Source organism: Pinus tabuliformis, chromosome 1_2 (genome assembly GCF_031772625.1).
Source record: "Pinus tabuliformis cultivar Carrire ecotype Pingquan chromosome 1_2, CPIR1, whole genome shotgun sequence".
NCBI lineage: Eukaryota > Viridiplantae > Streptophyta > Pinopsida > Pinales > Pinaceae > Pinus > Pinus tabuliformis.
Window position 1 is genome coordinate 389817040 of NC_142298.1, and position 19586 is coordinate 389836625.

The following is a 19586-nucleotide window of genomic DNA, read 5'->3' on the forward strand; positions in this document are numbered from 1 at the left end:
GTCGTAGCAAATAAATTGTTAAAATAGTTAACAATTAGAATAAGAAATTCCAGTTGCTTGAATAGGATTTCAGTTTTGAAATTTTCACACTTTGAAGAAGATTCTATAAGAAGTTCTCTGGGTTTTCCCCTTTGTGGGTTTTTCCCTGGCTTGGAGCCTCTCTCTGGTGTTCTTTTTATTGTTTCTGTGATCATCTTGCTTGGCATTTGTCTTGAAGACAAAAAAAAACATAATAATAATGATAATGAAGTAATGTAATATCACAAGAACATGTCAAAGAATAGAGAAATCATTTCAAATAAGCCCTAGTTAAAGTTGCCCTAGATTTCTCAACATTCTTTCGATGAGGCAGGTTGTACAAAGGAGGGAATTTGCCCCTAAGCTACCAAATTGACACTGGGTGATTTGCAAGCTATGATATTATTAGAGAAAAGGGGGATAAGAAGCCCTATTCTTGGTGGGAAACTCAGGGGGCAGCATGCCCTTCTCTACAACAGTTACCCATGAGGCCCCTCTCTCAGGTTACTTCATCCTTTTGTTGCAAGAGGAATTGGATCACATATGGGAATCTATATAGTTTGAACAAGAGCAGGCTTGATCAGTCCATGGCAAAGACAATGGTGTATGTGCACACCAATCTTTGTCTTATTTACAGGTAAAGGTAGGAGTGGTTGAAGGGAAAGACAAAGATGTGGGATGTCTTCACTGATGATATGGGTTTGGACAATAGTGTTGAGTTGTCATTAGCCAGCTTGGATCTTAATAACCTAGTACTAGAGACTGTCACTTTTGATGATGGTGATATTCTTGAAGGGTCATCCCCCACACCAATGAATGCAGAGTTTACATCGGATACAAAGGAGGAGTATGCAAAAGAAAGTAGTGGTGGTATTGATGTTGATGAGCTAAAGGCATAGCCTATAGCCTATTGGAAGCAACCTATGATATTCTTCTTTCCTATTCTACAGTTTCGGGTTCGAGTGTCTACCTTGTTTTGTATTTGCTATCATTGTTTTAAAAAACAGCCGACTCGACTCCGACTCAATCGAGTCAGACCGAGCCAATGCCTCGTCGGGTCAGCTCGGTGGCCAAACAGAACGGTCAGTCGAGTTGTTACCGAGTCAATCATTGACTCGATTGACTAAGTAACAACTCAACTGAATCAGTACTAACTCGGTCGGCTCGGTAACAACTCAGTCGGCTCGGCTCTTTGACAAATCCTGAATCACATTTGTCAAAAGTTGTTCCGCCTCCTACATATCAATGGTTGGGTTGTTGTTTATTGCATATTTATAGCCCTAAAGTAATCTATCACTGTGAGAAAGTTTTGAAAATTACAAGGCCGAAGGATGGTTATCCTAGTGGCATGAATTAGAAAACTGAAACAATGCATTGAGCCATACAATGATTTTAAAAAAGCAAGTGTTCTAGCAATGGACTAATAAATACATATTTACCTTTGATTGTTCTGAAGCTTGACCAGAATTAAATCAAGGGTTTTGAGACTTCATTAGGGGTAGAGAATTGGTAGTGTTGTTGTTGTAGTCTAGTGATTGTCCTTAGGCTGAGGCAGAAAAGAATCCTGGCATTGGTGGCTAAGTATGAACTTTGTATTGGACAGTGCACAGGGTGCCATTTTGATATAATGGATATATTCATGAGCCTACTTTGATCATATGTTGTCTTCTCTCTATATTCTAAAGCTTTGTGTTTGGAAACATGAATGAAAATTTTTAAAATTATGTTTTTTATAAAAAAAATAAATATTTAATGTATTTTTTACTACAACCGAGTCAATACCGAGTCGGAGTCGGAGTCGGAGCCGACCCTCGGCCGTTTTCAAATCAAAGTCGGAGTTTTAAAACATTGTTTGCTATTTTCCATTGGCATTCCTAGTCAGGAGTCCTCGGGACTCAGTACCTATGTGTAGTATACCTAAGGGGATTATTATGGGGTATAAAGGGCAGGTACCCAAGGGAATAATGTAATAATGTGATGGGCCATAGTTAATAAATAAAGTGGTTAACCCACATCATGTAAGGGACCACAAGTAGTTAGGAATAATGTGATAAGCCCATTGTATTAGATACATGGTATTGAAAGACCCATGGTAATGACCCAAGGTATTGTATGTATGAAGCCTATATAGAGGCTAGAGACTCCCCATGGAGATATGTCAAGGATTATTGTATTGGCAAGCATATGGCTTGTGGAGTGTTCTCCTTCCTTAAGGAGTGATTATATGGTGTTACCCTACCTTAAGGGTTTGATATTAATAAAGATCTGAAGTTTATCTATTTCTCTCTTGTATTGGCTCTTGGGTTTAATTGCAGTATTGGACATATTTCTATTTTCATATATTTGCAAATCAGATCTATTACACTATGTAATACATTTTGGTTTTGATCACTTAATGAGAAAATTGCAATTTATGGTTAAATTATTGTTTTAATGGTTAATTTCTACTTGTAAACTTGTATCATTGATGAATCATGATTGTATGCAGAATGTTACAAACTTACAATGTACGTGTATGAATCTATGATTGAATTTGTTACTTGTATCATCATGAGAATTTATGTAATACCATAATATGATGTAAACTTGTATCATTGATGAATCATGATTGTATGCATAATGCTACAAACTTACAATGTACATGTATCAATCTATGATTCAATTTGTTACTTGTATCATCATGAGAATTTGTGTAATACCATAATACCATGTATCTATTAATTTTTTTAATATATATATATATCATGTGTTCTACGTGTCCCGTTCCGAGGGGTCTCTGTGTCCCGTGTCCCCATGTCAGGTGATTTAGCCCTCCACCTCTCCTTGACCCCATTTAAGGAACTAATCTCACTTGGATTTGACTAACGTATCAAGTGGAAATCCTCCCCTTTCCTATCAGGATGAAGTTGAGCCTAAAGAGTAGGGATTTGGGCTGAGATGACAGTGAACCCCTACCTTGTGTGCGCCAATCCCAATAGGTTGCAGGAGATTTTAAAACCCCGCTAATTGGAACGATAACAAGTTCCTCCCAAAACAAGAAATAGTATGGTGTGATCGGCTAAAGAGATGGGGATAATCGATAAATGGCATATAAATTGGAGAAGGTTCTAGATGATCAGTGTAGGCCTTGGATAACAACCTTAAGACCAATCCCCTCAACCTTGATCACTCCCTAGAGGATGTCATCCAATGTTGCATTGGCCCTCTCATAGTGATTAAGGACACCAATAGTGAACCCTCTTCTCAGTTCCTTCTCTCACCCTCAACCATTTTATCCAATGAACATTGGGATCCTCTCCCTCCTTTACTCACCACGATCTCCAACATCTATCATTCTTATTGTATCATTGAACTTATACTATCCTATCCTTCTACTACATTATTAGTTTATATGTTTTCATTAGTGTTAAATTTGGCAACTAGGGCCAAACATCACTTTGGACAGCTCTTATGAGGCAGCTGATATTTTTCTTGGATTCCTCTTTCTGAGAGGTGTAGGATTGATCTAAATATCATCCACTTCTGACATGTACAAATGAGGTTATGAATTTATTTTGATTATGGACAAATTGTCAAGGTCGGCCAGTCATCAAATTAGCATCCTCTAGCCTTCAATGTTGCATATAAATACAAGGTGTCTCCTCCTCATTTTGACATCACTCTCATTCATCTCTCTCTCTCTCATCTTGATTGGGTACATATTTCTGGGCTTCTCTCTCTCTCTCCACACATGTGAAGGAAGGTCTGATTTTCTAGCTGCTGCCTTGACCAAATTTGACTGAAATTTCAAGAGGCCGAAATTTTAGGACCCTGACTTTGACCAGTGTTGACTTCGGTTTTGTGAGGGAGACTTCCGTTTGGCCAGGCTGCAGTTCTGGGCACAAAAATCAAGGCAGTTTGACCCCTACGTTGACCAGTGTTGACTGCCCTACTTCTGATTGTTGCGTTGACTTTAGTTGACCAAGTTTGACTTGATAACTTCAAATTGTTTTGGGCTGCATTATCTTGTTGTTAGAGGCCGAGATGTTTTGGAGGTCAATTTATGTTTCTGTTTCTACTATTTTGACCGATCAGATTAGGCAAGTGAATACTGTAAATTGTACTCTCTCTCTCTCTACTGAACTTTTGAAGAATGATAAGAAGAATTGATCAAGAGTTTCACCACATTGGGGTTTGTCCCTGGCTGGTGCCATATCTTGTGTCCTCTTGTGTTGGTTTGTCTTCTACTGTTGTTGTTTATGTTCTATTTGCATTTTACTATCATGACAATGCGATTGTTGAACTAGATATTGATATTGGACTAGTAAAGAAATTGAAGTAAAATCGCTCTAAGCATAGAACATACCATTGTTATCCTAAATTACTATGGTATCAGAGCTGAGGTGAAGACAAAGCCCAAGCAAGAGTGAAAAGAGAAATCACCAAGAGGAGCAATCACTGATCAAAGACAAGATTCAATTGCTTCCACATCCTACTTCAAGTCTGATGATAAGCTTCACGATAAGTCTGATTATCATGCATGGAAGATGTCTCTTGATTTGACATTAGAAGAGCAAGATGTGATGGATTATGTGCAGGGAAAGATTTCAGAACCTCCTTCTAATGCACCGACTGCTGCTAAGACCAAGTACAAGAAGGGTGAAGTCAAAGCCAAGAAGATCATCAGGGATTCTATTCATAAGCATTTAGTTGCTTACATTTTTTATTTGAACACTTTAAAGAAGATATATGACAGGTTGCTTGGCATGTTCAAATCTAGCAATGCAAATCAAATTCCTTTCCTCAAGAATAAGCTAAAGGATATAAAGAAAGGAAGAGATGAAGATATTCAATCCTACTTCATGAGGATTACCAAGATCAAAAATGATCTTCTTTCGATTGGTGAAGCTATTGTTGATAGGGAGCTCACTCTCATTGCCCTTGGAGTTCTTCCTCCCGAATGGCATGTGTTCAACACTACTATTCTTAATAATGACAAAATTCCAAGTTTTGAAGAATTGCTAACTAAATGTTCTCAAGAAGAAACAAGCATGATGGAATTGGAAATGTCGTTGAATAGGAATAATCCTACCGCATTCTCCGCTTATGCCAAGAAGAAAAAGAATCCAGGTTCAAAGAACCAAATTCAAGGAAGACCGGGATTCAAAATGGAAGGAAGGGAATATGCTTCCTTTGCAACAAGTTTGGTCACTATGCTAGGGAGTGTCAAAATAGAAGGGATACACCTCATGATGATGACAATCCCAATAGTCCATGCTCAACTATTCCTTGTATATACCTGAGAACATGTTTGGTTGTTGCCCAGTGTGCCCTCTTAGGTTCCACCACGAACTGACTGAGGGTGTTGACAGCGTAACAAATGTCTAGTCTGGTATTGACCAGAGACATCAGGGACCCTATAAGTTGTCTGTACAAGGTGGGATCAATGTCTTTATCTTCTGATGCATCAATCTTCTTCCAGCTGGTGATCATTGGAGTAGCCACAGATCTACAGTCCTGCATCCTGAACCTCTTCAAGATTTTTGTAGCATATCTCCCTTGTCCAAGGAAGATCTCCCTTCTGCTGCCAAACTTTCAACCCCAGGAAATAATGCATCTGTCCCAAATCCTTCATGTCGAATTCTATGGCAAGGTTCTTCTTGCAGTCTTTGATAAGCCTGGATGATCTTGTTAAGAAGCGATTATCCACATATAACACTAGGATTAGAGGCTCATTCTCTACAACCAAATAGCAGAGATTAGGGTCTGTGTCACTCTTGACGAACCCCATCTTCTGCAAGTAGCCATCAATTCGATCGCACCATGCCCTAGGTGCCTGTTTAAGCCCATACAAGGCTTTCTTTAATCTGCATACATGAGATTTCTTCTCATGGGTCTCAAAACCTTCGGGTTGTTCAATGTATACTTCCTCTTCTATTGCCCTATTCAAGAATGTCGTCTTGACATCCATCTGATGAATCTCCCACCCCATATGTGCTGCAAGAGATATCACGGTTCTAATAGAAATATACTTGGCTACTGGGGTGAAGGTTTCTTCGTAGTCTATCCCTTGCTTCTGGGCATACCCCTTAGCCACAAACTTGGCTTTGTATTTCTCCACACTGCTATCTGCAGCATATTTGACCTTGTAGGTTCATCTCGAACCTACCACTGATCTGTCCTGAGGCCTAAGTACCACTTCCCAGACATCATTGACCATTATAGAGTTTTATTCCTCCACCATAGCATCCACCCATACTTGATGCTAAATGGCCTCCTGAAAACTAGAAGTTTCCCCAACATGAGCTACTAAGGCCTGGTATCTGTCTGGCTGTCTTCACTCCCTTTTACTATTCCTGAGTGCACCAATGAAGTCTTCTGCATCCTGTAGAATCTGTCGAAGTTCTCAGCTCATTCTTCCACTGGTAGTGGGCACATTTATCAGCGCTTCCTCTTCCTGAGATTCCTCCTGTTCTGAAGCTTTGTCTTCAAGAGAAATCCTTGTATTAGTTTCCGCTGGTTGAAGTGGTTTTACCAACAACTCCTCTTTCGACTGCTCCTCGAAAGGCATTTCTCGGGATTTCCTGAAAGCTCTATCCTCCATGAACTTTACATCCCGCCAAACTACTACCTTCCTACTCAATGGAAGATAGACTCTATATGCCTTAGCATTCTCTCTATATCCCACAAGATATCCTTTCTCAGTAGTTTGATCTAATTTCTTCCTCTTCTCCTCGAGTATATGGCAATACGTTAAACTCCCAAATATCTCGCAATGACTGACTTCAGGTGTCTTTCCGGTGAAGACCTTCTCCGGAGTGATTTTGCCCAATTCCCTGTGAGGAGTCCTGTTCTGGACATAAACTGTTGTGATGCGTGCTTCTGCCCACTAGAATTTAGGCATATCCTGATCATACAGCATTGCCCTAGCTGCTTCCACAATAGTCCTATTTTTCCTTTCTGCTACTCCATTATGCTCTGGATTGTAGGGAGTTGTCTACTCTCGTCTAATGCCTTCCTTAGCACAAAAAACGGTGAAGTCCTTGTCAACATACTCTCCACCATTGTCAGAGCGCAACACTTTTATCTTCTTTCCTGTCAAATTCTCCACTAGAACCTTGAACTCTTTGAATCGACTGAAAACCTCATCCTTGCTTTTCAGAAAGTAAATCCAAGTCTTCCTGGAATGGTCATCGATGAAGGTGACGAAGTATTCGGCATCACTAAGAGTTTTTGTGGACATTGGTTTGCAGATCTCTGAGTGTATCAATCCTAGCGCACTCTTAGCCCTATTTTTACTTCTAGAAAACGCTGCTTTGGCATACTTGCCTAGAGCACACCCTCTACATACATCATCTCGTTCAGTACTAATATCTGGAACTCCTGATACTATTTTCTTGATAATTCTCAGAGCCCCATGGTGTAAGTGTCCCATCCTCCTGTGCCATAGTGCTTTACAGCTTAGAGATTTGGGGTCCCTCTCTCCTAGAGTCAAATTGGGCCTCAACAAAGCAGGTCCAGAACCTCCTTTTGCGTCGTTTCATTAGGTGCAAGCAGACAGTTCCTCAGCACATCATTCTATCAGAGTTCGGGCTCAACCTTTCTGCCTAGAGGTGATATTGAGGTTAGTGTCGCTCCTGCACAGGCTCCGAGGTTTGGCAGACATGAGGAAGGGTCATGACAGATACCCATATTTAGCATATTGCTCCTCGAAGAACATCGCCCGTATGCAGACAGGCCAATCCAAATGTTGGTACACTGGTGTGACAGAGCTTTTGGAGGCTTCAGGAATCCAGATTGACCATCTCCCTCCTTTGCAGTACTCTCTGAATGCCCTAGGCCACCTCCTCCCCAATCAGCAAGAGCTGAATAAAATCATTAAGCAGGATATTTACAGACGATACATTCAAATTACATGGACCAATCCTCCCAATGGGTTGCATCCAAAAATGGCCTTCAACGCAGAGCATTGCCTGGAAATCAGGGATGGGCTCATCATCAGACCCCAATACACGTTCCAGCATTGGATGCATGCCCTTAGAATCCCCCTCGGGCAGTTCAGAGTTGGGTCTCACGGACTTCGGGTGGAGACAAATCACCACATCGATAGGGCAGATAGGATTTTCCAACCCTGTCACTTACAGGAGATAGAGACAGAGACACACTTCATCTTTGGATGCCTGCTTACTACGAGATTCGAGGTCGTTTCCATTGTCTCTTCAAGTCTTCTCAGACTTTGATCAGCTTCCTCAGATATGTTGATCTGAGATGCCTTGCACTTTATCTCTAGGAGGCCTTCAGATTTCGAGCCCGTTTTCTTCAACCCCCCACCAGATCAGACACCACGCAGAAGATCACAAACTTCTTTAGGGTGCTACCATCAATGCGGGGCACCAAAAGAACAATTGATCGACCCACAGACATTGAGACCAGATCAGTGCAGTCCCGGGGGGGGCGACCCACCAAATTGCACCAGTGCTCCAAGATTGGATCCACCCCTGGAAGGCGCCCTAGAACCTCCAGGAGACAACAGCAACAGCCCAGTATGCCCACAGGACAGCAAACTTTCACATGCTTCTCTCAGTTTTCTTCTCTCGACCTCAGATGTTAGGAGTAGTATCTAGACAGGAGACCCATGCCTTTTCTTCTCCTTCTTCTTCTTCTCCTTCTCTGCTCCATCGCAGTGCTTTGTTTCGAGGCCGAGAACTTCTAGTTTCTACATTTACATTTACTTAGATTATAGATGTATTTTCTGCTTTTTAAAAGAAATGTTAAAAGGGACTGTTTGGTCCACCAGCTTGGCATGAGGTAATCATTATAACCGACAGTCCCGTTGACCTCTTATGGTCATTTGTTGGACATTAATAAAATTATCTTATCTTAACTCCATTACTGCCTATTAGTGCCATTGGTGATTCTAGTTGCAACCTGTACAGCCTGTTACTTTTGATTCCAATGTCGGCCTTCCTTTTCCAACTCAGGTGTTTGACATATACTTTCTCCTTAATGAAGAAAACAGCATAGCCCTTGTTTTGAAGTTGAGATACGAAAAGTAAGTACATCCCCAATCCTGGCACATGCAACGCATTGGTTGCTCGAAGCCGCTCTCCTACTTCAGTTTGAGAAACTATACTACCTCTTCCTACTGGAGTACACTTGGTCTTATTCCCCATGGTGATCTGAAAAATTCATTCTTTCTTCCTGATAATCTGAAAAAACATTCTCGGATTCCTCCCATATGCCAGGGAGCTCCACTGTCTATATACCAAACCTTTGAGGAGGCGGAGCTTACTAAGCAAGCGACTTCTTCTTCCAATCTGGAAGCCAACATAGAATAACCGTAATTTATGTCCCTTGTGCATTCTTCTGAGCAAGTACCCTTGAGTGGATGCCTCTGCATCATGCTCTTGACCCATAATCGATTTTCCTCTCTTGTTGTCGGATCTCTACTCTGATACCATGTGAAAATTCCTAAACTGAAATTCTACTACTGCAGCAACTGATTTATTTCACCTACTTATTATTCACAATAACTTATTTACAAAATCCCTTCGGCAAATATTAAAATAAATTCTATTGCAGTTATCACACCATTACCCAGAGAAGAATACATGCACAAGAACCAATCACATCAACACAGTTATTTTTGGACAATTTTCCCCGAAAAAACCCAATGTGGGAAAATCAGTGCAGCAGATGAGGGCTTTATTAATCTTTAGCAGCAATTTCTTTTACAAGGAATGATTTTACAAAGAAACTGAAAGAAAACACCAGAGACTTTCCCTTTGAGACCTTCTGACACTTTGGAGACCCTGCTCCCACTTCTGTGTCACCCCTGCGTCACTCTGTGTGGCCCAGCGTGGCTCTGAGTGGCTTTGCATCCCTCTGCGTCAGCCTGCGTAAGCTCTGCGTCTCTCTCTGTGTTGTCTCCCACTGTCCCTACGTCACCTCCTCCTCAGTCACTGCCTACTGTTGATGCCCTCCTCTTCCTCCACCTTGCAACTCTCCCTCTGAAATCGATCTCCTCTACTTGAGAATCGATTTTCCTTGAGATACTGAGTATCTGCTGGTGTGTCTCCAAATGATCCTCAAGTCTTCTCTTATACTTTTCCTGTTGACGAATCAATGGCCGAGATTAAGTCCCTAATCAACGGATAAGATTAAAACAGACTTGATCCTCGTATCCTAGAAGCTTCTCACCCTTATCTTTATTAATACCCATTAATATTTTTATTTTCCTAAGTTTAGACTTAGGAACCCATTAAAAATATTAATTATTTTAATAACTCCTCATCCGGGTGGAATTTCTCAAAACGATTTCTGGGTCTTGGAGATCTCATGTGCCTTAGCCTCTCCTCCAAATTTCAAGGCTAGAGCACATCCGATGCTACCAAAAATCAACAGTCCCAAGACCCAAGGACAAATTTGTTGTCCCCTCGAAATGGCTCTTCAAGATCAAACATGGAACTGACGGAAGTGCTAAAAAGTTCAAGGCTAGATCCGTTGCTCGAGGCTTCTCTCAAAAGGAAAGTGTAGATTATGATGAGATATTTGCACTGGTTGCCTGCTACACCATCATCTGTTCGATCATAGCCCTTGCTACCTCGCAAGGATGGAATCTTCATCAAATGGATGCCAAGACTGTCTTCCTGCATGGTTCACTTAAGGAAGAAGTCTATGTAGAACAACCTGAGGGGTTCGAAGTACAAGATCGTCAGTCACATGTATGCAAGTTGAAGAAAGCCCTCTATGGGCTGAAGCAAGCACCTCGGGCTTGGTATGGGAGGATGGATAGCTATCTAATGAAGCTGGGATTTACGAGAAGTGAAGCTGATCCGAACCTTTATTTTAAGGTTGAGAATGATAGACCTCTCATCTTGGTACTCTATGTGGACGATCTCTTTCTAACATGTGCAAACCCTCTTATTCATCAATGTAAGAGGGAGTTGGCTTCCGAATTCGAGATGAAGGACCTAGGACTGATGCATTACTTCCTAGGGTTGGAGGTCTGGCAAAAGCTAGGCGAGATGTTCCTTTCTCAAGGAAATATATTGTGAAGATTCTTGAAAGATTTGGGTGTGGACTGTAAGTCCGTGACTACTCTGATGGAACTTAACTTCAAGAAGTTATGCAGAAGTGTTGTTGGGCCCGATTTGGGAAATCCCTCTGAGTATCGTCAACTTGTGGGGGCCTAATGTTCTTGGTGAACTCCTGTCCGAACATATGTTTTGCAGTGAATACATTGAGCCAGTTTATTGTCGAGCCTCATCACATACATTGAATTGCTTGCAAGAATCTCTTGGACTTAGATACACTGTCGAGAATGTGAGGCTCCATGGTTTCTCTGATGCAAACTGCGCTGGCAATGTGGTGGATCGTAAAAGCACATCTGGATGTTGCTTCTCTCTAGGTTCCACTTCGATATCATGGATGAGCAGGAAGCAGAAGTCAATTGCCTTGAGCACCCTGAAGCAAAAACTTCTTGATAAACAGAAATATATATATATATATATATATATATATATATATATATTTTATTAATAAATGAATAGACAGATGATGAATGTTTACAATGGGGTTCCTAGCTTATATATCGCCATGTACACCCTTTGGGGAAAGGGCATGATCTTGCCCTTTCGTCTAATTAATCCTAAAATTAAATAATAAACCTAAAATTAAAGACTAACTAATTTTTAACATAACATTGCCTTCCTCTTGAAAGAATGCTTTGTCCTCAAAGCATACATAACGACGGATGTTGTTGAAAAAATGATTCCTTCTCCCAAGAAGCGCCTTCTTCGGGTAAGTCCTTCCACTTGATCAGATATTCCATGATGATCAAGGTCCCACACTTTAAAAGGTCTTGAATTAATCTCTCAATTTCCATTTTTTGGTGATGTGGATATTGGTATGGCTTGATGTTGACGGGGTCTGACCCTGCCTTGACTTCTATTGTATGCTCAATTTCCCTATTAGGCGGCATCTTCATAGGTAGGTCTTGAAATACTTTTTCATGCTTCCGAATCAAATCTTGTATCTCTGGTGACTCTTCTCTGGTCATATTTGCAGATAACATTTCTAATTGGTGACATTGTACTACATAAGCGGGTGCTCCTTTTCGACTCAGCTTCATCATTTGAGATGATGATACAACTTGATTTTATGGTGCTTGGAATCCGTGCAGTTTGTACTTCTGACCTCCCCATTTGAATTTTATAAATTGTACTTGATGGTTGGCGGCATAAGTACCTAAAGTTCGTAGCCATTGGATACCTAAGACTACATCTACTCCTCCTAATGGTACCGTGAAGAACGGAGACTCTAAATTAAAGTCTTGAATCTGCAATTGACCTTATGGCATTTCCCCACCTTTTCAATCTTCTTACCATTAGCTACCATCACTTTCATATTTGGTAAGGGAAATGAAAAAATATTGAGTCTCCTTGCCACGGTTGCATCTAAAAAATTGTCTGTGCTACCCGAGTCGATGAGAACCACTATGTTGTTCTTCTTTATGTGTCCTTTTAACTTTAAAGTCTGAGGTTGCGATATACCTGTCATAGCTGATAATGACACTTGCGGAATACTTCCGTCATCTAATTCTGGTGAGACTTCTGGGGCATCTTCTGTTTCTTCTATGTCATAATCTTCACTGTTTGAATCATTGGTTGCTTCACAATTATATAGGTTCTTTGGTTCTTTTCCTTTAGCACATCTATGTTTGGGGTCCCACTTCTCACCACAGCGTTTACATTTACCCTCTTTTATCCTTTGCATTTCCAAATTAGATTTTTCATCTTCACGACGATGTGGTGGAACATATTTATTTGAGTCCACATACTGAGGTATTCTTCGTCTTGAATATGTTTTTTCCGCTTTTGACCAAAATATTGGTTCGAATTTCTTTTTGGCTGTTTTTTCTTTTTGTCTTGCTACTTCTATTGATGTAATGCCATGCATCTCAAGTTCTACTTGTAAATGGGTTTTGAGTCCCGAGACGTATGATTGAATTAGACAAGATTCTGATAACCCAGGTACTTGTGTTACTAAGGTCTCCCATTCTTGAGTGTATTCATCCACACTTCCTTTTTGTCATAATTTGATGAGTTTTGAAAAGAACTCTTCTTCCTTTACAACTTGGAATCTTTTAAAGAATGCATCCTTAAATTTTCTCCAACTAATGACGTGTGTTGTCTTTTTCCACCACCTATACCAATTATATGCTTCCCCTTCAATTTTCATGGATGCGTGCCTGAGCTTTTCGTCATCATCATTGATGTCATATATCTCGAAGTATTCTTCTGCTTTATTTATCCATGCAACATTGTTTTTTTCGTTTCCGTCGAATTTAGGCATCTCGACTTTTGCCCTTCGCTAGTATGTCGCTAATGGTTGAGCGAAAAAGGGGTGTTGATTGGTAAAGGTATCCCAGAGTTGCTTGTTTGTAAGAGTTGCTTGTTTGTAAGAGTCGCATTACTCACTTCTTGGTGGGGTGTCGCTGATTTTTTTGGGGATTCAGCTTTTTCATGAGAGTCTATTGACTTTGTTGAATCTGATGAGTTGTGCTCTTGATTCTCTTCATTTTCTCGTAGTAGTTGTGCGGGTGTACAATCCATCTTTTTACACAGAAGTTTCAGCAATGTTAAGGACTCTCTGAGATCTGCTTCTGTTTGGGCATGTTGATTTTCCATCTTTATTTCTATTCGATTTGTCGTATCCTGAAGATTTTTGATATTGTCAACTTGATTTTTGATATTGTCAACCTACCTCTCAAGCTTGATCTGGAATTCATCTAATCTTTTACTAACCTCATCGCGGTTGCTATGTACCTTATGCTCTGTGTCAATCAATTTCTTTTGAAAATCAGCCATTGTCATTGACATTGAGCGAGTATGTGGAGGCGTGTAATTATCTGCCAACTTAATTTTTTTTAATTAAATTAACTTTTAGATATATATATATATATATAACTTTTAATTAATTAAAATGATTTTAATTAATTAAATTAACTTATATATATATATATATATATATATATATAGATATAACTTTTAATTAATTAAAATAAATTGATGTCACCCGTTTGACCAATGGACACAACGTTTAACGGCGGAAGAACAAAATCTTTTTAACGATGTGTAATAATTTATTTAATTAACACGCAGGGACAGTTCTGAATCATCACGTTTGACCGTCGAGAGTAGATACACCATCGAGCTCACCGCAGGTTACGCAAAACTATTGCAGGGTTCAGCGTCTTACCATAGGTTACGCAGAACTTGCCGCAGGTTATTATAAAAAACGACCGATTGCCGCAGTATTATTATTAGTTTTTGCGAAGTTACTAAACGGGACGTGCTGTATTTATGGGGGTCGTTGTTTGATAATTCTACCACATCAGTGGAGTTAGCAAAGATTTAACCTTAAAAGGCCCCTATATTACGTTGAAATTACGCACAACTCAACGCCCTCCGATGTTCTTATTATCCGCGTAACAAGGGTTCAATTGCCAGAAAATGGCCCACTTATAACCGGACGAATTCTGGGATTTGAGCTTAATGACGGCAGCAGTCTTCCGCGGCGGTCTCAAGCCTGTAACAACACACTCCAAGCAAACACGAATAATCCACACGCACTGCTATTTTCTGAAAAAGCCCGTAGGCCTGATGGCCAACAGAACTTGTGGTTGTCACCAGTTTGTATTGTCTCTAATACCAGATGAAGCAAAAACTTCTTAATAAACAGAAATATATATATAAATATTTTATTAATAAATGAATAGACAGATGATGAATGATTACAATGGGGTTCCTGGCTTATATATCGCCATGGACACCCTTTGGGGAAAGGGCATGATCTTATGATCGTGCCCTTTCGTCTAATTAATCCTAAAATTAAATAATAAACCTAAAATTAAAGACTAACTAATTTTTAACATAACACACCGCTGAGGCTGAATATATTGCTGCTAGTTTGGCCTCCTGTGAAGTTGTTTGGTTGAGGAAGCTCTTTAGTGAGTTGTTTGGACATGTGTTGGATACCACCATGATCTTCTGCGACAATCAAAGTGGGATTCGTCTTTCGGGGAATCCCGTGTTTCATGACCGCTCCAAGCATATTGATATCAGGGACCACTATATCTGGGATATGGTACAACGAGGAGTAATAAGGCTCCAACACAATGGGAATGATGATCAGGTCACCGATATTCTTACAAAACCCTAGGAAAGGTCAAATTCTTGACCTTCTATGAACGACTTGGAGTCGTGGAGAGACCCTCTTATGAGGGTCCCATATGAGATGGATGTTGAGCTTAGGGAGCTCCGGGGGGCTTGGGGTACTTCTTGGAGCAATGAGCGACCATAGGGTGAGTGGTTCACCCTCCCCTATTGGTGCGCGATGTACAGGGTGAGTGGTTCACCTTCTCCTATGGCATATGAGCAGGATGAGTGGTTCACCTTCTCCTGCCGACACATCCTACCCATGTAGTCTGGGACTCATGCAAAGTATCTCTCATCTGGCCAATGATTAGGGAAATGAGTATAGGGACCATAGTACTACCGATGGACGCATCATGTACTAGCGTACTCCCTATGCTAGGATGTTGATATTGATCTGGGACCAATGGAAACTGACTTTGGGTCGGTTAAGAGTGGTATGATACACTCTCTATTATTGGAGACTGACTTGGGGTCAGTGGAGAATGGTATGATACATTCTCAATCATTTCTTCTTTCTTCATGGTTCAGCAAAACAGATCAGTGACATGGATGGTACAAATTGTCAGACAGTTTGGCAGGTGATGTTTTCCCTAGTTGAGAGGGAGTGTTAAATTTGGCAACTAGGGCCAAACATCACTTTGGACAACTCTTATGAGGCAGCTGATATTTTTCTTGGATTCCTCTTTCTGAGAGGGTAGGATTCAACTAAAGATCATCCCTTTCTGACATGTACAACTGAAGTTATGACTTTATTTTGATTATGGACAAATTGTCAAGGTCGGTTAGCCATCAAATTAGCCTCCTCCAGCCTTCAACGTTGCATATAAATACAAGGTGCCTCCTCCTCATTTTGGCATCACTCTCATTCATCTTGATTGGGTACAGATTTATGGGCTTCTCCCTCTCTTCACACATATGAAGGAAGGCCTGATTTTCTAGCTACTGCGTTGACCAGATTTGACCGAAATTTCAGGAGGCTGACTTTGACCAGCATTGACTTCGGTTTTGTGAGGGAGATTTCCATTTGAGCAAGCCACAATTTTGGACACAAAAACTGAGGCAGTTTGACCCCTGCATTGACTGCCCTAGTTCTGGTTGTTGTGTTGACTTTAGTTGACCAGGTTTCTCTTGTTAATTTCATACTGTTTTGGGCTGCATTATCTTGTTGTTGGAGGCCGAGTTGACCAAGGTTGACATAGTTGTTTTGGAGGTCAATTTCTGTTTCTATTTCTGCTGTTTTGATTGATCAGATTGGGCAATTGAATATTGTAAATTGTATTCTCTCTCTCTGCTGAACTTTTGAAGAATGACAAGAAGAATTGATCAAGGGTTTCCCCACATTGGGGTTTGTCCCTGGCTGGTGCCATATCTTGTGTCCTCTTGTGTTGGCTTGTCTTCTACTGTTGTTGTTTATGTTCTATCTGCATTTTACTATCATGATGATGTGATTGCTGAACTGGGTATTGATATTGGGCTAGTAAAGAAATTGAAGTAAAATTGCTCTAAGCATAGAACATACCATTGTTATCCTAAAATTAACAATTAGGCACTTGGTTCTTTATGATCTTGCTTTTCGTATTGAGCTATGAGTTTCCTTTGCACTACCACATTGCATTGACACTAGTTCTATCCTATAGTCCAATTGAACTACTTCTGTGGTCATTTATTGGACATTAATAAAATTATACTATCTTATCTATAAGTGATGCTTTTGAAATATTTATGCTCTGTCAATTAATACAAGTCACGTTTCAGATACACGATGTATAAAATGCAAGTTTGGAGAAATATTTGAATGCCAATTAACTACATATTTAGGCTAGTACACTTGTTTTAGTAATGATTATGCAAAAGAATTGAATACAACCTGTCAATTGCAACATTGGTTGCAGCTGATACCAGAATTCTCATTCCTTTACCATCCTGTTTATATGGTTGATGGATGTCACAAAAAATTAGTGACCTCACTGCTGTTCAAGAGTATAATACAGCTAATCCAAGAATTTAAACCTGTGATTGTAGATAAATTAAAATAGAAGCTAACCTTGAAAGTACTCGTGAGAAAAATGATGATAACAGTCAGAAGGTAACCTGAAAATATAAAATATGACATCCATCAGCGTGCATGTCTTAAACTAAAGTCAGCTGCCTAATTCTGATAATAATGTGACCAATTCTAGGTTTATATTTACATGCATACTTTTCCCAGACCCAAAAATTCCATGTACAAGACATATTTCTGGCTTTGACGGCACCAATCCTGGATTTGAGCTGTTAAAATTTGCGAACCATTTTGCCACGATGTGGACAACTTTTGCCTGTAACAACACAAAAGTATTAATCCAGTGCATAATCAAAGTGCAATAAATCCACAAGTCACCAAATTACAGAAGAGAAGATCATCACTATGCCTTGCATCTGGTACATGTACCTGATCTTCATTTAGATTGTACTTTATAATAAATTGATCTGCCATTTTCTCAGCCTCTATGGTGGGGCTGTTTTCCGTTGAAGTTTTAGGGCAATGAAGGAGGAGTGGAAGCAATGGCATGCTTTGAGGTTGCATCTCCCTGCTCAATACAAGAACTCTAGATCAGAAGGCTTATAATGTACATGATAGGAACTCAGATTCACTTGTTGACAACCTTCCAAAAGCTTAGGCATAGATTTCCAGGAACTTTGGACATGATTCCCAAGGGAGATAGGCTGCATTTATTGTTGATTTGACTGTTGTACTAAATTCTTGGAGGAAATAAAAATTCCTCCTCTCTCTCACTGGTTTTACCTTGGGCGTTTCCCCAGGGCCATTTGACCAAAAACAGCTGTGTCAAATTTTTGTGTGCATGCTTGTGTTTTATCTCAACAAAAGTGAAAAAGTAAAAGTAGATTCTATGTGTTTCAATTTGTGAAAATATTTATGTTTATGACAACAGCATACTAAATGTGGGTTGGGCATTAAATTTGATGAGGAATCACTAAACTTGAAACCAGGGTGCGTCTACACCAAATTTCTACATGGTATTAAAGCCAGATTGAGGAAAGTGTTGAGGCAGTGAACAAAACAGCGAGCAAACCAGCAGCATACACAGAGATAAGAGTTGAGAGGGAGCAGTGTTCACCTTTGTTCAGAGTTGAACATTTGTGTTGGGTAGAGCAGGTCAAATGGCTACAGGTTTAAGGGTTGAGGTTAGGCTAAATTGGGATGAAAATTTTAGTCCATGGAGGGAGAGGATTGTATTGGTGCTTGAAGAATTTGAGTCATGGGACATTGTTGAGAAGGCAATGACATTATACACTGATCCAGTACAGCTGGCTCATTTCAACAAGCAGAATGTCAAGGCAAAGAGGCTTCTCCTAGATGCCATAAAGGATCACCTCATTCCCCATGTGTCAGGAAAGAATTATGATTTTGAGATGTGGGAGTCCTTAATAAAACTTTACCAAAGCACGAATGAGAATAAAAAAATGATGTTGCAGGAAAAATTAAGAAGTACCAAAATGACCAGGACCAACATTGTTGCATCAAATCTGTGAAGCCTTAATTTTAGAAAATTAACAAAGTTTAACAAAACTGTTGCTTAGAATCCAGACAGCGAAATTTTTAAAGCAGAATTTATCAATTAATAACATAGGTATATACTTGGGTTACACGTTTAAAGTCGATCCCGAGATGTCGTATCTCCAAATTTACTCTTGTTACCAAAATGACCAAAACCTCTCTGCCAAACTGGACACAATCTTGGTACCAAGCTCCAAAAAACTTCAAAATTGAAACACTCTGGCCCCTGTGCCAAAAAGTTTCAAGAACAATTACTCAAATCTCAAGTTCTGATTAAATTCTCCACCGTACCACACTTCATTCCCATCTACCAGACACCTCCTCCCCTTGCATTCCTCCTTTGCCTTTCTTATATAGAATTTCTCCACCTGCCTCCAAATGGTGAATCTTGTTCATGGTTCCTCTAGCAGAGGTATAAGGTGATAAGCGTTAGTTTTAGGTTGAATAGGCATCCGCCACTTGGGTCAAAGGTTGACAACAAGTTTCTTTTATATCTTATTTGTATTCTTTGTTAAACTCTTCATGATTTTATATTGTGCTCCTCTTTATTGCATAGTATATATAATAGGTTCTTTTTTTTTAGTTAGTTTAGTTTGTATTTTATAATTTCTTCTTTTAGATTATTTTAATATATATTATAATTACTTTGTATATTTTGGGTATTGTATCTCCTTTGTTATTTTATATAATATGTATTATATTCAATGAATTTTTACCATATATATATATATATATATACATTGTCTTCCCTTTTATTTTCTATGGTTACATATATTAATGTGGTGGTACATACATCAAGTACCTCACTC

The 19586-nt window shown here is 39.8% G+C and overlaps 1 protein-coding gene across 7 annotated transcripts in view; it reads right to left on the reverse strand.

The window, feature by feature from the left end:
* LOC149206006 (uncharacterized) overlaps positions 1–19586 on the reverse strand; it is a 415715-nt gene that overhangs the window by 161241 nt on the left and 234888 nt on the right. For all 7 annotated transcript variants that reach the window (XM_089395252.1, XM_089395250.1, XM_089395253.1 and 4 more), the window contains 4 exons: positions 17650–17788; positions 17419–17536; positions 17263–17309; positions 17086–17141 (listed from right to left, as the gene is read on the reverse strand). In XM_089395252.1, the coding sequence (XP_089251378.1) occupies positions 17086–17141; positions 17263–17309; positions 17419–17536; positions 17650–17788 (360 nt within the window). The remainder of the gene's footprint in view (positions 1–17085; positions 17142–17262; positions 17310–17418; positions 17537–17649; positions 17789–19586) is intronic.